The 13,640-nt window shown below is 37.3% G+C and overlaps 1 protein-coding gene across 12 annotated transcripts in view; it reads left to right on the plus strand.

The window, feature by feature from the left end:
• The window catches only part of TNRC6A (trinucleotide repeat containing adaptor 6A), a 107,085-nt gene that overhangs the window by 55,596 nt on the left and 37,849 nt on the right, over positions 1-13,640 (plus strand). For 11 of the 12 annotated variants that reach the window (XM_074598922.1, XM_074598908.1, XM_074598909.1 and 8 more), the window contains 2 exons: positions 1,400-1,435; positions 11,096-11,186. In XM_074598922.1, the coding sequence (XP_074455023.1) occupies positions 1,400-1,435; positions 11,096-11,186 (127 nt within the window). The remainder of the gene's footprint in view (positions 1-1,399; positions 1,436-11,095; positions 11,187-13,640) is intronic. The other variant, XM_074598920.1, reaches the window with a different exon arrangement.

Consider the following 13,640-nt stretch of genomic DNA (forward strand, 5'->3'; position numbering starts at 1 on the left):
TGGTAATATGCTTAAGTATGAATAATTTTTCCCATTTTGTTGCTGAAATACATGGAATCTTTAAGATACACTTCGCATATTGCTTGTAAATACAACGTAAAGGTCATTGTTAAATGGACTTTACTTGAAGAGAATGATTTCAAATCACAACTCTTTAAGTAATCTGTCCACAAAAGGTACCAAAAAACAATAATCATCAGTGTTCTGCGAAAAGCACTCAGTGCATACTTGATGCCAGAAGCGATTTCAGAACTATATTATTTAGATGGACAGAGTGCTAAGTTCAAAACAATGCTCTGGTCCAAGTCTTAGTAATTCAGTAAATCTTCACATTTTTATGACCTTAAGAGAGGTCTCTTGTCACACTGGCAGGTGTGGCAGCCAGCCACAAGAAGTGAAAGTAAACTATAGAACTGTCTAAACTCTGAGCTTCGTGGGGGATGGGGACAGAACAAGGTTCACTGAGTAAATTCTGATGTGGAATGGCTCTCCGTGTTTTCTGACACAGAGGTGTATGTTTCACTCGTTTAAGATTCAGAGCTAGTTTTAAGTTAACATTAATAACCAGTTGTTTTCAGAAACCTGGATTCTAACTGGTTTCTGTTTAGTAAGGGAGTTCTCATCATGTGAGCACATAGCCTTATAAAACTGTGGCATGCCTACCCTGGATAGGCCTGATTAATTGTTTTTCTGTTGTAGAACTCAACAGATAGCTCTCATTCTTTCTCTAATGTCATTATTTACGATCTTATTAAATTCCCAGTGACCTAGTCAAATTGTAAAAGAGCAAATATCTTTTCCTGGAAAAGGTAAATAAGCTTATGCTACAGTTTTTCTTAATCTAAAATTTCATAGTGTATATACAGACTGTAAACTCCATGGGATGTTGGCATTGCTTCATCTACCTTCTTAAGTCACCTGTGGAGTTTATGCTTATAAATTAATGGGTAGCAAATATTCTTTTTTCATCTTACTAGGAAGACTGGCCTAGGCTGAGGGTTTGTGATAGGATAAGTATTGTAGCTTTTACTACAGCTTGCTTATCCAGTTGGAGTGCTTACTGTTTTAAACTCAGGATTAGCAATTTGGCTTGTTTGGCCTTTTGGAAAACAAGCTTCCTTTGGTCTGCATTTCCTTCAAAATGTGTATGTGCCTAGTCCTAGGCAAATAAGCGTAGTGCATGATTTTTGACAGTAATTCAAATAAATCCATTGCACACTGTATTGTTGCATAATGTTACGAGTTGAATGTCACCTGTTCAGTCTACTGCTGAACAAGAACTGTCCATTATTAACTGGAGAAATTTAAGAGTTAAAAGTGGTTAAAAGCAGGAGCAGTAAAAATCACCATTTAGTTCATCTGATTTAAGAAATAACTTTTTTATTCTGTTTGGTAACAGGGCTTTCCTGCCTCATTTATGTGGAACTGAGAGAAGGTAAATATCCTAAATATGCTTACAATTTTTTTTTCCAAACATTCACGCACTGCTTTCATTCACCTGTGTTCTGCTCTGGAGAGTCCTTTTGTATTGGTTCTAGACTGTCCGTGTTCTGGGAATGCGAACTTTTTACCTGAAATCATGCATACCTCTAGATTTCATCCATGTATTCTACTAAGTTACTACTGTACAATTATATATTTTTTTTCACTCTTCCATGTTAGAGTAACCCCCATATTTCCATGAGGCTTTCCTTATTTGCTGCAGAAAAAAAAAATGAGATGGCTCAATGATAGAGACATAGAGAAACAGTGAGAAATGCAGTCCTTTCTCATGATATTGAAGGACTCGATTTTCTGCTGGGTTTGTGGGGATAGGGGTTTTCTCCTGATAAACTTCTTACGGGATGACTCCTGCTGTCAAATGGGAAGGGTTTATTGCAGAGACAGCATTCTGCTCATACTTTTCAAGACCTTTAGAGGTACTTAGGCAAAATTATGCATTCCTTTCTCCTCTACGCACACGTCTTCAGGTCATGCGTCATTGTTAGGTTGTCCCCATTAGGTAACTTGCATTTACCTTTTCTTTTTCTAGTCTTACAGCAAATCCATTGTGCAGTACAATTCTTGACTCTGTGTTAATAAAACTGAAGCACTCTATAGTATGGGGGGTCTTATGGTTAAGATGCTGGACTTGAGCAGTCGTTTGGGTTTGTGTGTCTGTTACAGATACTCTATATGACCAGCGTGATTATGGAGAAGCGGTTTAATCTGTCTTGTTTCCCCATTTGTTAAATGAAGATAGGGGTTGTTTGATGCTGCTACTGAAGTCTTGTGTATTTAGATGATAAATGTCTTAGCAAAGAGATTCGTCTTTTGTATGCTTGTGTAGCAGTGAGCATCTCGGGTGAAACTTCAGGGCAAAACGGTAACACAAATACTATAGCGCTTCTAGTTTGGAACATAGTTCTGTTGAACCAGCTTCAGTATTAGGAAAATGGGAGAGATGAGTGTATTCCAAGTAATAGATAGTGGTAGACACATGGTAGTTAGAATTCTGTCACTTTGCTTTTAGGGTGATAATTTAAAGACTGAGGTATTTAAGTGCAAAAAAGAAAGTAGCTGACACACATTTACTAATTAATTATTCATTGAAGTAATTGTTTCAGTTTTTAGCTTGGCAGCACCTCTTCTATACATTAATAGCTGGAAAGAATTAACACGCACACAACATCTGTAAATAAGTGGTTTTGTTTTGTTATCAGTGCCTGAGGCTTTCTTTGCTCCTGTGTAAGATGCTGAGTGGTTTTAGTTGCCAGAGGGTTTCCATTCAAGGCACTGGTGGGTTTTGTCGGGGATTTTTTTGTTACCTTCAAAGTACTGGTTTCTGTTCCATAAACTTGACGAGTGCTTGTTTTGGTGTAGTACGCTGTTTTGTGGGAAGCATTGATAAAGGCGTTGGAGAATCCATTTTTAATCAAAATACACATTTTATAATTGATTCTTATATAATGATGGTTTAGTAGAAAAGCTAGCTTCTTTTTTTTTATAGAAACTGAGAAATAATTTTTACTGGCCATTGTATGTAATTGCATAATTTTAAAAAATGTAAAGATTAGGGAACTTGTAGGTCAGAATACAGAAAAATTATCAAAACTTGAAGTTTCAGAATATGTTAGAAAATCTGTGTAGAGCATCAGACATAGGTTGAATACATAGTGTGTGCATGCCTGCATGTTTGCTGCCTTTGCAGAATTGTAAAAGATCTTTGAATGCCAGATACTTGAATGTAATTATCTGGCGGTGTTCCACCTGTAGCATTGCAAGTTAATTTATAACTGGAAGAAAAGCAAATGGTGGAAAAGATTTATTTATTTCCCCCAAAATTTATTTTATATATTTGTCACTGAAATTTTAGAGTGGTTTCAACAGCCGCTGTGTATAATCACTTCTAATTCTTACATATACTACATGGAGTAAAAGTGTAGAAGGTCCATAGTTATCTTCTTACCTTCAGTTAGTAACACAGGGCCAGTGAGAGACTGGCTGGTGGTTTAACTGGTCTCCTTTGTCCAGTGGCAAAGTGCTTCCCGTGCATGACCCCCTGCCTGCTGTTGGCTGTGGCCAGCGTGGTGCTTGGTCACTCCATGTGTTCAGCGTGGGGGGCCGTAGCAGTGACACCAGAGCCCCTAGTGTGGTCTGCAGCGTTTGAAGTGCTTCAAAGGACACCTAACATGCAATTCCTTTGGGAGAATCCCTTCACAGCCTCAAGGCTTCTACAAACATTTGTTGGCGGTGGTAGCAATGTCTTTAAAAATGTGCTAGCACCATCTTGTGGGGCGGCGTGACTTTAATGTGCTTTGAAAGTGTTTTTTTGAAGGTGCCTGGATAACAAACACTGTGTGTGAGCATCTGTAACAGTGCTGGCATCTTTAGCAGCATTTGTGGAGAGGCAGTTCTCTTAGTGCTAGCTTGAAGAATCCAGAAACCCAACAGATGCAATTCTGTTGCATAGTTAGTTCAGTTTTGGTGAATGCTTGGTAACTGGTATTAATGGTGAAAGGCAACCTGGTTTATTTTGGTGTTGAAATTCTCTGTGTGCAAGTAATACACACTTTCACTCAAAATAAATATTGAGTTCAAATCATAACAATGCAGTGGGATGTCTCGGATCTTAACATGTGTCAAAATTCTTCTTGAAACCATAATTTCCTCAGTGAGGTAACTAGAATTATGATTTTATTGTGGTATAACATGTTTCTGGTTTATACATTACAACAGCAAAGATAGCATGCTGCACAAACAGTAATTATTGCATCATCAGTATGTCTTCCAGGGAAAATATGGGTATACTTGATTCTCCTCTTCTGTAACGTAGGAATAGGGGTTAAATAGGTCTATATCAGCCCAGATTTTTTATAATGCCAAGCTGGAGCTTTTGAAATTACAGGTTAATAGAACTTTCTTCAAGAATTAAACTAATAAGTAAAATATGATTTGATGTAAACATTACCAGAAATGTTTACTTTTTGAGCATTGCAACATTTTGAGCATTGAGCTGCAGCATTGCAGCTTTTTTCTGGTTTGCAAGCCAAATAACAAATCAAGCCATACAAAAATAAAATTAGCCTTGTCAAAACTTAAAACAAAGCAATAGTAGTGAATGCTGACTGTTGAAGTGAGAATGTAGCTGCTCGTGTTTAATGGCATGTTATTGTGATAGTAATGAAGTTAAAGACTTCATATCAAAAATCACCCATAATCGCAAGGCACTTGCCAAAGTGATACCTGTCCTAGAAGATTTAAAAGTCCTTCTTTTTTTTTTTTTTATTTTAAATGGCTTAATTGAGTAAAGCATTTTGGTAGTTTATTGGTTTTTTTCCCCCTTATACAAAAAAGGATTGTGCTAAGGTACATAAATTCGGAGAAAAAATATTTTAAAAATAAATAATGGTAAATATTTATCTGACAGTCTGTTTTAAATTACGCAGATAATAGCAGCTTCTACATGTATGTTCTCAGGGCCATCAAATGTGCAGTGTCTCCTGAGATCAGGATCCATTTTCATTTGGTCTCACTTGAAAATAAAGCACCTTTCAAGTTAAGCTATTTAAACTGAAGGCCTTTGCTCCGGTCTCAAATGTGAATTTTGTATGGTGTGGGTATTTTATTTTCAGTTGATCTAAATTGAAAAATAAGGTTTGCATTTCTGCTAAGACAATTTAACCTTGGGCAAGCTAATCCAATTATATAGGAGGAAGAAGAAATTCCCTGTACGTGTGTTTTAGTGAAAGTTGGATGGCTGATAGGGGAAATAATAGAAGTCTGTTTATATATTCATGTTACGAATCTGAATTCTCAGTCATTGCTTTTCGTTTGGCCAGCTGATGGACCAAGCATGGCTGCTACAAGCACTTTTGCCATACAGGGTCGATGGACTAAATCCACCCAGATGTAGGGAAAAACCCAGCAAAAGAACTTGCAGTTTTTCTGGTTTTGTCTTGTTACTACGAGTCTGGGTTCCTGCTGTGTTGCTTGTTATGTGCTGTAAAGTAACATGAAGCTGCTGATAGTTTGTACACAAAGAATAATATAAAGTGTTGAGTACTTAGCAGGAATAGGTGGCTATTAAAGTCTAAGATGATTAATGGGAAATACTACGTAACACTTCTGTTTCTCAAGGAGCAGCATTAAAAATGTAGCTTGTTTGTTATATGTTCTAATGGGTGTTGGAATCTGATGCATAAATACTATCATTTGCTGACTGTTGAGAGGGCTGTGTATTAATGTGTTAGAGGGAATAAAGGAAACTTGCGCTTTCAGCTGTCAGAGATGGAAATTCAGGAGTTCTGCTTTAGGCTGTGATGACTTAATAGGCAAATCTGAATTTGTATTTCAGGTTTATGTTTATGTAAGAGGTAAGATGGTAATAGGACTACCTTCTTTGAAAGGTTCAGTTTTCAATGAAGAACATGGGCAGTAAGGACTTTACTGTTGTTCTTACTTAATTGTACGATGGGTTTTGCTGTACAGTCACTGAGGTATAACATTATAATGGTAATCTAATACTCTTTTAAAAACATGTGCGCTATAGGTGGGTAATTTTATTTTTTTTTCAGAGGTTGCCTAGGGTCGTGATACTAATCATAGTTTTGGGGTTTGTTTTTTTTTTAATGTGTTCTAAGATGGCTTTGTAATCTAAAATCTATTTTTCTTAAATACATGAAAATAGAATGATCACAGTGTCATAATTTTTGAGTTTTATTGTTTCTATGTGGAAACAAAAAAATTATGCTGTGGGTGGAATATTCCAGAGATACTCGTATATTAGTTGTTAGCATCTGTATTCTAAAAATAAAATAAAGTCTTGTTAATTTAGTTGTAGCAGGATTGACAAGTTCCTTTTTTTTTTTTCTGTGAAAATACTATTTTGCATTCTGCTTGTTCTTTTCTTCTAAAAGCTGAATGATTTTCCAGTTAATGCAGTTTTTGCATGCGACACGCTGAAATTTGTTATACAAAACAAGGCGCTAGTGGCTTTCTTAACTCTTAAAATTCTTCTCAGGTTATTGGAAATCCTTTGGGAAAGAGGATGTCATGGGAAGGTGACAGGAATTCCCGTTGCTTGTGGTGGTGCGTTTTCCTGGGGTGATCTCGGGACAAGGTGGACAGGGAACATGTGTGTTGAACTCGGGCTTTGGGAGATGTCAGCCCAGCAGCCCACGTGTAGGGTAGTTGTGTGTTATGCCCACAGGCAACAAGGTTGTGAGAGGAGAAGGGCTGTGGACACTACTTTTCCTAGCCATGGGAGGAAGATATGGTACTTGACCTTATCTGTTGGATTAGTGTCTCTTATTGTCAATGCTACCTCAGGAAATACCATCTTCCTGAATAGCAAATCAGTGACTTTTCTTTGGATGGAAGTCAACTGGAAATTAAGTGTGTATTCTATCAAAAATGAATTGTGATATATAGAAGCTATTTTTTTCTAGGCTGATTTCAGACCTACATGCTGCTTGTATTGGATTCAAACTACCTGTTAAAAATTGGACCATTCCAAATTAACTCAAACTGAGGATCAGTGTTACCAACTTCAGTTTGGTTACAAATGCTCAGGATGCCAGTCAGTGGCAGACAAAACTGACTTATGTGTCACCTGTATAGTGCACAAATGTCAATGGGGGTTAATCATTACCTCAAATTTGCAAAGTATCCAAGAGATTGCTTTAAATGAAACTGGCCAACTATAATTGTTTTCTGTAGTTACGTGACTAACCTCTTAGTTATCCATGAAATAGTTTTTGAGACCTAATTGCAAATGCAAGATTGTTTTTTGCAGTAAGGCAGTCCTAAATGAATCTTGGAGCTGGATGAGAAAAATATAATAAAATAAAATAGCCAAGTTGTGTTTGATGGTTTGTGACTTGTCTTGCAGTGCAACTGAAATAGAGAGGGGACTCAAAAAGAATATTTTTAGATATTTGTTTTTTCATATCTTAATGCATGAGGAGCAATTATTAAAAAAAAAAAAAGAGAAATAACCAATGCTTGCTCTCTGTTATTAGAAAATCTTAAAAGACAGAATTTGGTCTGTGGAAACTTAAAGTGGTGGTCTGTCTAGTACGTTACTGTATATGTATGGTGGAAAGAATACTGGTTTTGTTTGGCTACTCATTGTCAAAGCTGCTGCTCTACCTCTGGTAAATACCTGCAGTGTCAGACGGCTTTTGTTAACACATGCGGCATGAGTTGATGGGGACTTGTAACAGTCACGCTAAAAGTGGTAGAGGAGAAAAGGGATGCTGGATATGCAATAAATCAGTGTTATTCCAACAGAAGGGCGCACTGGGAAAAGATATGAGTAGACAATGGAATCAGATTTGCAGTGAGAACAAAGATCAAGTCAAGTAGGGATGAAAACCGATTTCTGTTTGTATTGGTTGCCGTACAGATACATGTAGCCATGCTCCAAAGGTTTTCTGTTTACAGGGAGAAATCAGAGAAGATACTTACAATTAAATAAAGAAATACTTGTTAATTCTGTGAATATAAAACTTTCCTCCCTCCAGACAAATTGATTTTTACCATGTAGATCAAGTATAGCTGTTGTCTGGCAGTATTAATAGTAATTAAAGTACATTTGAGAAAAATGCTTCAGTTACCCAAAATGCAATCATATGATTGTCTTGTGTGCTAATGTTAATAGTCTCAGAAGTTCCTGTACCCTGTAAATATTTTAAGCATTGCTGGCTTTTTTTCTTCCACAATGAATGTCATGTGGAAGTACTACCGTATCTCTTTTTGTTTGAAACTAATAATAGCCAAGTGGCCACAAGCTTTGAAATTTAAATATAAGTATTGTTCATATGGCATCGTCCCTTCTGGGAGGGGAACCACTTTCAACATCTTGCTGAAGAATCTCACCACAGGAGAAAAGAGCAGTTTTAAAGTTTAAAGGTAGAACTCAAATGGGCAGCAACAACGTGGTACTCGCCTCTTCCAAAAGAATGGCAGCATTAAGCAGAATGCAAAATACAGTAAGACGCTGGCTACCATAAAGAGAAGACCTGATGAGCTGCTGCTTAGTATTACTTACGTTGGTACTACCTATAATGAGAGGCGGGTGCCAAAAGAGTGCTGTTTTGTCTAATTAAAAAGTGTGGAAGTTATATGAATTTGCCACAGTGGAACTGGGCAACTGGGAACTGGAAGTCACATGTGGATTTAAAAAAAAAAAAATTGAAAAAAAAAAAATTGGAAAAAAAAAAAAACCCAAACCAAAACTGATGCCTGCATTCATTTTGAAAGGCACGTGAACTGCATTAAAAGTAAATTAACTGATTATTTATGTAACTAAATAAGTAACGAAAGTTTTAATACTTATGGCGTGTCTAGTGTTTTACTGTATTGAATTGTCATTGCTTCTGACATGTATATAATTACCTTGTTTGAAACTGGAGGTTTGTAGTTGCGGGTAGTTCGGGATTAAAAAAGAGCCCAGTCTTTCTAGGCAGAAGCAAACCGTTCGTTAGCTGCCCAGTATTGACGTTGTTCATTTTCCCCACAAATTTTTGTATAACAAGGTGTCTTTTGATAATGTATGTGCAACCATGTGTTATCAAATTAGGGTAACTTATTTAAAGGAGATTTTTAATACATTCAAAGTAATTGGATAATAAAATCTCTTCTCCTGTTCTGGCTTGCTTATATGTGAAAAGCATGGCAAAGATAAAAACAGTGCTTTTTATGTCACGAGCAGGGTGTAGATTCCTTTCCATCACTTTTTTTTCCTTGGCTTTTTCTTTTGCAACAGTAAATAACCTACATGACTCTAATAATTTTTACTGTCCAGAGCTTTCTGCAGCAGCTTTGAATCTGGGCACCTCTTGTTAGTTTAGCTGCAGCTGATCGGATAGTAAGTGTGTACAGATTTGGGAGAACATCAGTTACACAGGAATTAATTTCAGATAGAGGACTTACACTAATCTCTGAAGGCTACTCAAAGAGCAAATTTGTTCCATTCTTCCTTTAGTCAAAATGTGTGGAGTGTGTTCCCACATCCTATTTGAAGTATCATAGAAGTTAGGACTTCTCTGAAGGCTGTGGTTTGCCCAGCAAGAGGGTAGATGTGCAGTGGAGCTCGTGTAGGTTCAGGACATCGGAAGGACGTGTGTTGTAACCTAGATCTATGCTTCAGGAGAGCTAGAAAAACATTTTCAACCTATTTTTTTTAATCTTGTCCACCTGACTATATGGTTAGGGCTTGTGGGCCAAAAGCTTCCAAGCTTTTGAGCTCGGAAACATTCCTGAACCTGAAATGGCAAAGAGGAGTCTTGCAACTAGGCTTTCTAGTACACAAAAATGCTTTATCCTCCGAACCTCAGACTTTGAAATAACTGATTATTAGTAGGCTCCTCCCTCTGTCTTACAGTGTTGTGAAAAAAGCAAACTGCTGCCACTGTTTTATTTTTATATTCCGGTTTATTGTTGTGTTCTAAACTTCACAGTCCTTCTTTCTGTGAGCAGTTGTTTTTATTCTCATGTATGAAACAACAGACTGATCTTCGGTTGTCACGAGCTTTTTGCACGATTAGCCCAAATGTGGTTTTGTCTGCCTGTTACCACAGTCTTTTCTGTCAGCCGTGGTTGTGTCGAATTCGTTCTCATTCTCATCTCTCCAAGCATGGCCTTAAAGAAAGGGGTTTTTTGTTATTGTCAAATTTGTATGAGATATTAGTTCCTGCTGACCCCGGTAGCTTGTGAATGTTTTTTGAGTGCCTTTAGTTCTTTTTGCTTTTTATACTCTCCATGTTCTCCCTTTTGTCTTGCCTTTGCTGAATTCTGTTTTTAAGAAAATGTAGTGTAATCTAGAAAGTGGCGTTGCTGCTAAGCCTTCTGTTTTTGTGTGTAAAACTTTGTATTAAGCGAATTTAAATTAATGTAACGGGTTTTGTTTTCACGTTTGTCAGGTTACAGTTCTGTCGCTCGTTTAACGTGCTCTAAAATTGAAAGCTCTGCCCTGACCATGCTCTTCAGTTGATGTTCCCGCTAGTTCATGTGTCCTTTATGTCATACAGATCCACGGCCAGTTGCAGTAGCTCACTGCTCACGCAGGAGAATGTGTATATATTGGCTGTTTCTTGGCAGAGGTGGTGTTTAAGACCAGCGAGCTGATGCAAGTCGCTGCATGGCTGTCTGGGCACCAGTGTTGATGGAAGAGGGTGTGTGGGGCTGGGGAGGAACCCGCTGCTTGGTTTATGCTGAGCGTAGTCACACTTTGTGCTGGGTCAGAGCTGATCGCATGTGACAGTGGGGAAATGTGATGTGTGAAAGCTCAGTCATACGAATTCACAATAGCAGGTAGATAGTAAATAACATCTGAATTTGCTCTGGCTTTTGAATCAAATTAATGTCTACACCTTCATTGTAAATTTTGGAAAAAAGAAAATCTTCCCCATAGCTTGACACTGCATCTCCTCTTAAAGTTTTGTCACTTGTGATTTGCAGTGAAAGTACATAGTCCCTATAGAAATATTATCCAATTAGAAGTAAAATTCCCCAGTTCCTTTTGTGGCACTGTGAAATAATTGTTCTAAAATGAATCTATGTGTGTACAAATTGTATTTTGGGAGAGTTAATTACAAACTGTGTGGTTCAGGGATTTAGTGCAAGAAGAGGAAGAACAGTTGATGGAAGAAAGGAAAAAGAGAAAAGAAGACAAGAAGAAGAAGGAAGCTGCTCAAAAAAAGGTATGTTGAACAATAAGAAATAAAACCCCATGCTTATGGGTTAGTTTTGTTTCATCACTAGTAAATACTGTTTTAGCTGCTGTTTTAAAGTGTTTAATTTTAATTCATTTTAATTGAATGTTTTAAGCTTTAATAGTACTGTTAGTTACTTAGTGGCAACTGACATATTGAACCTCTTAATTGGCTTTCTGTACAGTTTTTTTCAGAGATTAAATAATCTTCTGAGATGGCCATTCTTTTTCCTGATTGTCAGTTGAAGCGGTTTCAAGCTTGAAAACTTCCTCAGTGTTAGTGCATTTATTAGTAGGATAAAATTACCATTTTTTTTTAAGGCAGGGGCTTTCAACTGTATCCTTGCATATATCTTCTTATCCTTCAGTATGGAAACATAGGTGTCATAAGACAATTTGTATTGGGGAAGGTGGGCAAAAATGAAAATATTGACAGCAAAACTGTTTTGGGATGGAAACGTTACAGAAATGCTTGTAAACACTACAGGATTCCTGTTTACTGTCAAAGATATTAATTGTGGCCATTGATTCTAATTGTAAATCTGTTTTTAAAAACGCGTCCATTTCAGGTTTGTGTGCTAACTGGTGGTAGCAAAGCGAACCTGCTTAACAGTTTTTCTGAGATTCCATTGACTAATGCTAGGTATTTATTATGTAGTCGAAAAAATCAGTCGTCAGCTCTCCTTGTTTGTTGGCCTAAATGAAGGTGTGTGTTGTGCACCTGTACAAAATTAGGTACATCTAGTCTTGCAACAAATCTAAGCGGAATAGGATTGGAGGGGTACTCCTAGAAGAGGTATTTGCTCATATTTCAGAATGAGAAGTTCTTTTCAGTAGTTAACTGCAAAGCTGCATGATATTTTTTTGGACCTCAGTTGTAAACTTATAACTTATTTTCCTCTTGGAATTCTTAAATGAGAAGTTGTAATGGCAAAGGAGCCGGTTTACTTGTTTTGAGTCTTTTAAACACGTGATTCTTCATAGCTGACTTCCTCCCCCAAAATTTAGTTTTTTCATGAGTTTGAAAGGCATGTTTGAGAGTGAAGTTTCTAGAAGAAATAAAAGTATAAATACTTTTTGAAAGTGAAGAGATTAGACCTTTGCCTAAAATTAAAAGTTTTGCTTGCACTTTCTCCTGCCATGGAGCACCTGCTAGACAGTTCTTCAGAAGCCACAGGTGCTGTATTCTCAGAGTAACAAGGTGTGGAGTGTGTGGATTTCTTGTGTCAGGGATTTAAGCAGCTTCTATGGAAAAAGAGTAGGATGCCACAAGAGTGCTCATCTGCATTCCTGGAGAAGCTTAAACTTGATCTAGATTAAAGAGAATATACCTCTGAAAACCCATGGTAACGAACAACTGCCAGTTAACTTTGCTGTTAAAAAGAAAAAAAAGTCCTAGTACAGACATGGCTTGATCCTAGATTAAAATGAAAACTTGTTAATGTAGGTCACAAGGAAGGCAGGATCCCTTTCATATTCTTTTAATATTAATGAATAGCTTCAGATTGACCAAAATTGCTCTTTTTGTTTTGTAAGCTAACTTTTTCTGTTTGATCTCTTAAGAACGTAGTGTTTTGTATTATCCACCATAGGCTCTCTAGCAAAAACTTTAAAGCATTTAACCGTACACCAAGTACTGATACACTTTGATGTATTTTGGAAGTCCCTAGCTGAAATATGTTCAATTTGTTTTTCTTTTAGAAAACAGCACCTTAGTATAAAAAGAAGTCAGTAGCCTTATCCTATGACCCTTTCTCTTCGCTGATCTCTCTGCGGGCTGTGAATAGTCAGAAACAGCAAAAAAATTTTGAAAAATTCTAAGTTGTCTCGTTTTCCTGTTCATGGGTCAAGTGCCAAGCTATGCATTGATTTTTAACTCAGGTCACAACTGGGAGAGGGATGAGATTACTGGCTCTCCATAGTAAGCTCAAAACACATGTATAGGCATGGCAAGAACTGAAAAGGCATCCTGTAATGGTACTGTGGAAGGAAAACCTAGTGCTTGGGTTTTATATGTACTGTATTTTTTTAATAACTGGAACTAAAAGGAGTAGAAAACAATCAGAGGTATGACACTTAACTTAGAGAAGGTATGTTCTGTGCTTGCATCTTGATGCTGAGCAGCTTTCGTGGGACACCAACTGTTGTGTTCCATGTACCTTTTTACGATCGTATAAAAATGTGTTTGGAACACTTGGTTCAAAGCCAGCTGCTGTGCATACAGTACCCTGGAGCTGAAGCGCATACAAAACTTCCCAAGTCTTCAAAATAATTTTTTTTAACCAGATGTGTTGAATAAAGAGTATAATGAAAAGTTGTGGCGTTACGTAGTGGCCCCGAGCACAGCAACTGCCTTTTGGAAGGTGAGGAAGAGGGACGGTGGTATTGGAGGAGTCAGGGTAACATGGATGAGATGGGCAAAACTGAAAATGAATGTGGTGTG

Source organism: Larus michahellis, chromosome 8 (genome assembly GCF_964199755.1).
Source record: "Larus michahellis chromosome 8, bLarMic1.1, whole genome shotgun sequence".
Lineage (NCBI taxonomy): Eukaryota > Metazoa > Chordata > Aves > Charadriiformes > Laridae > Larus > Larus michahellis.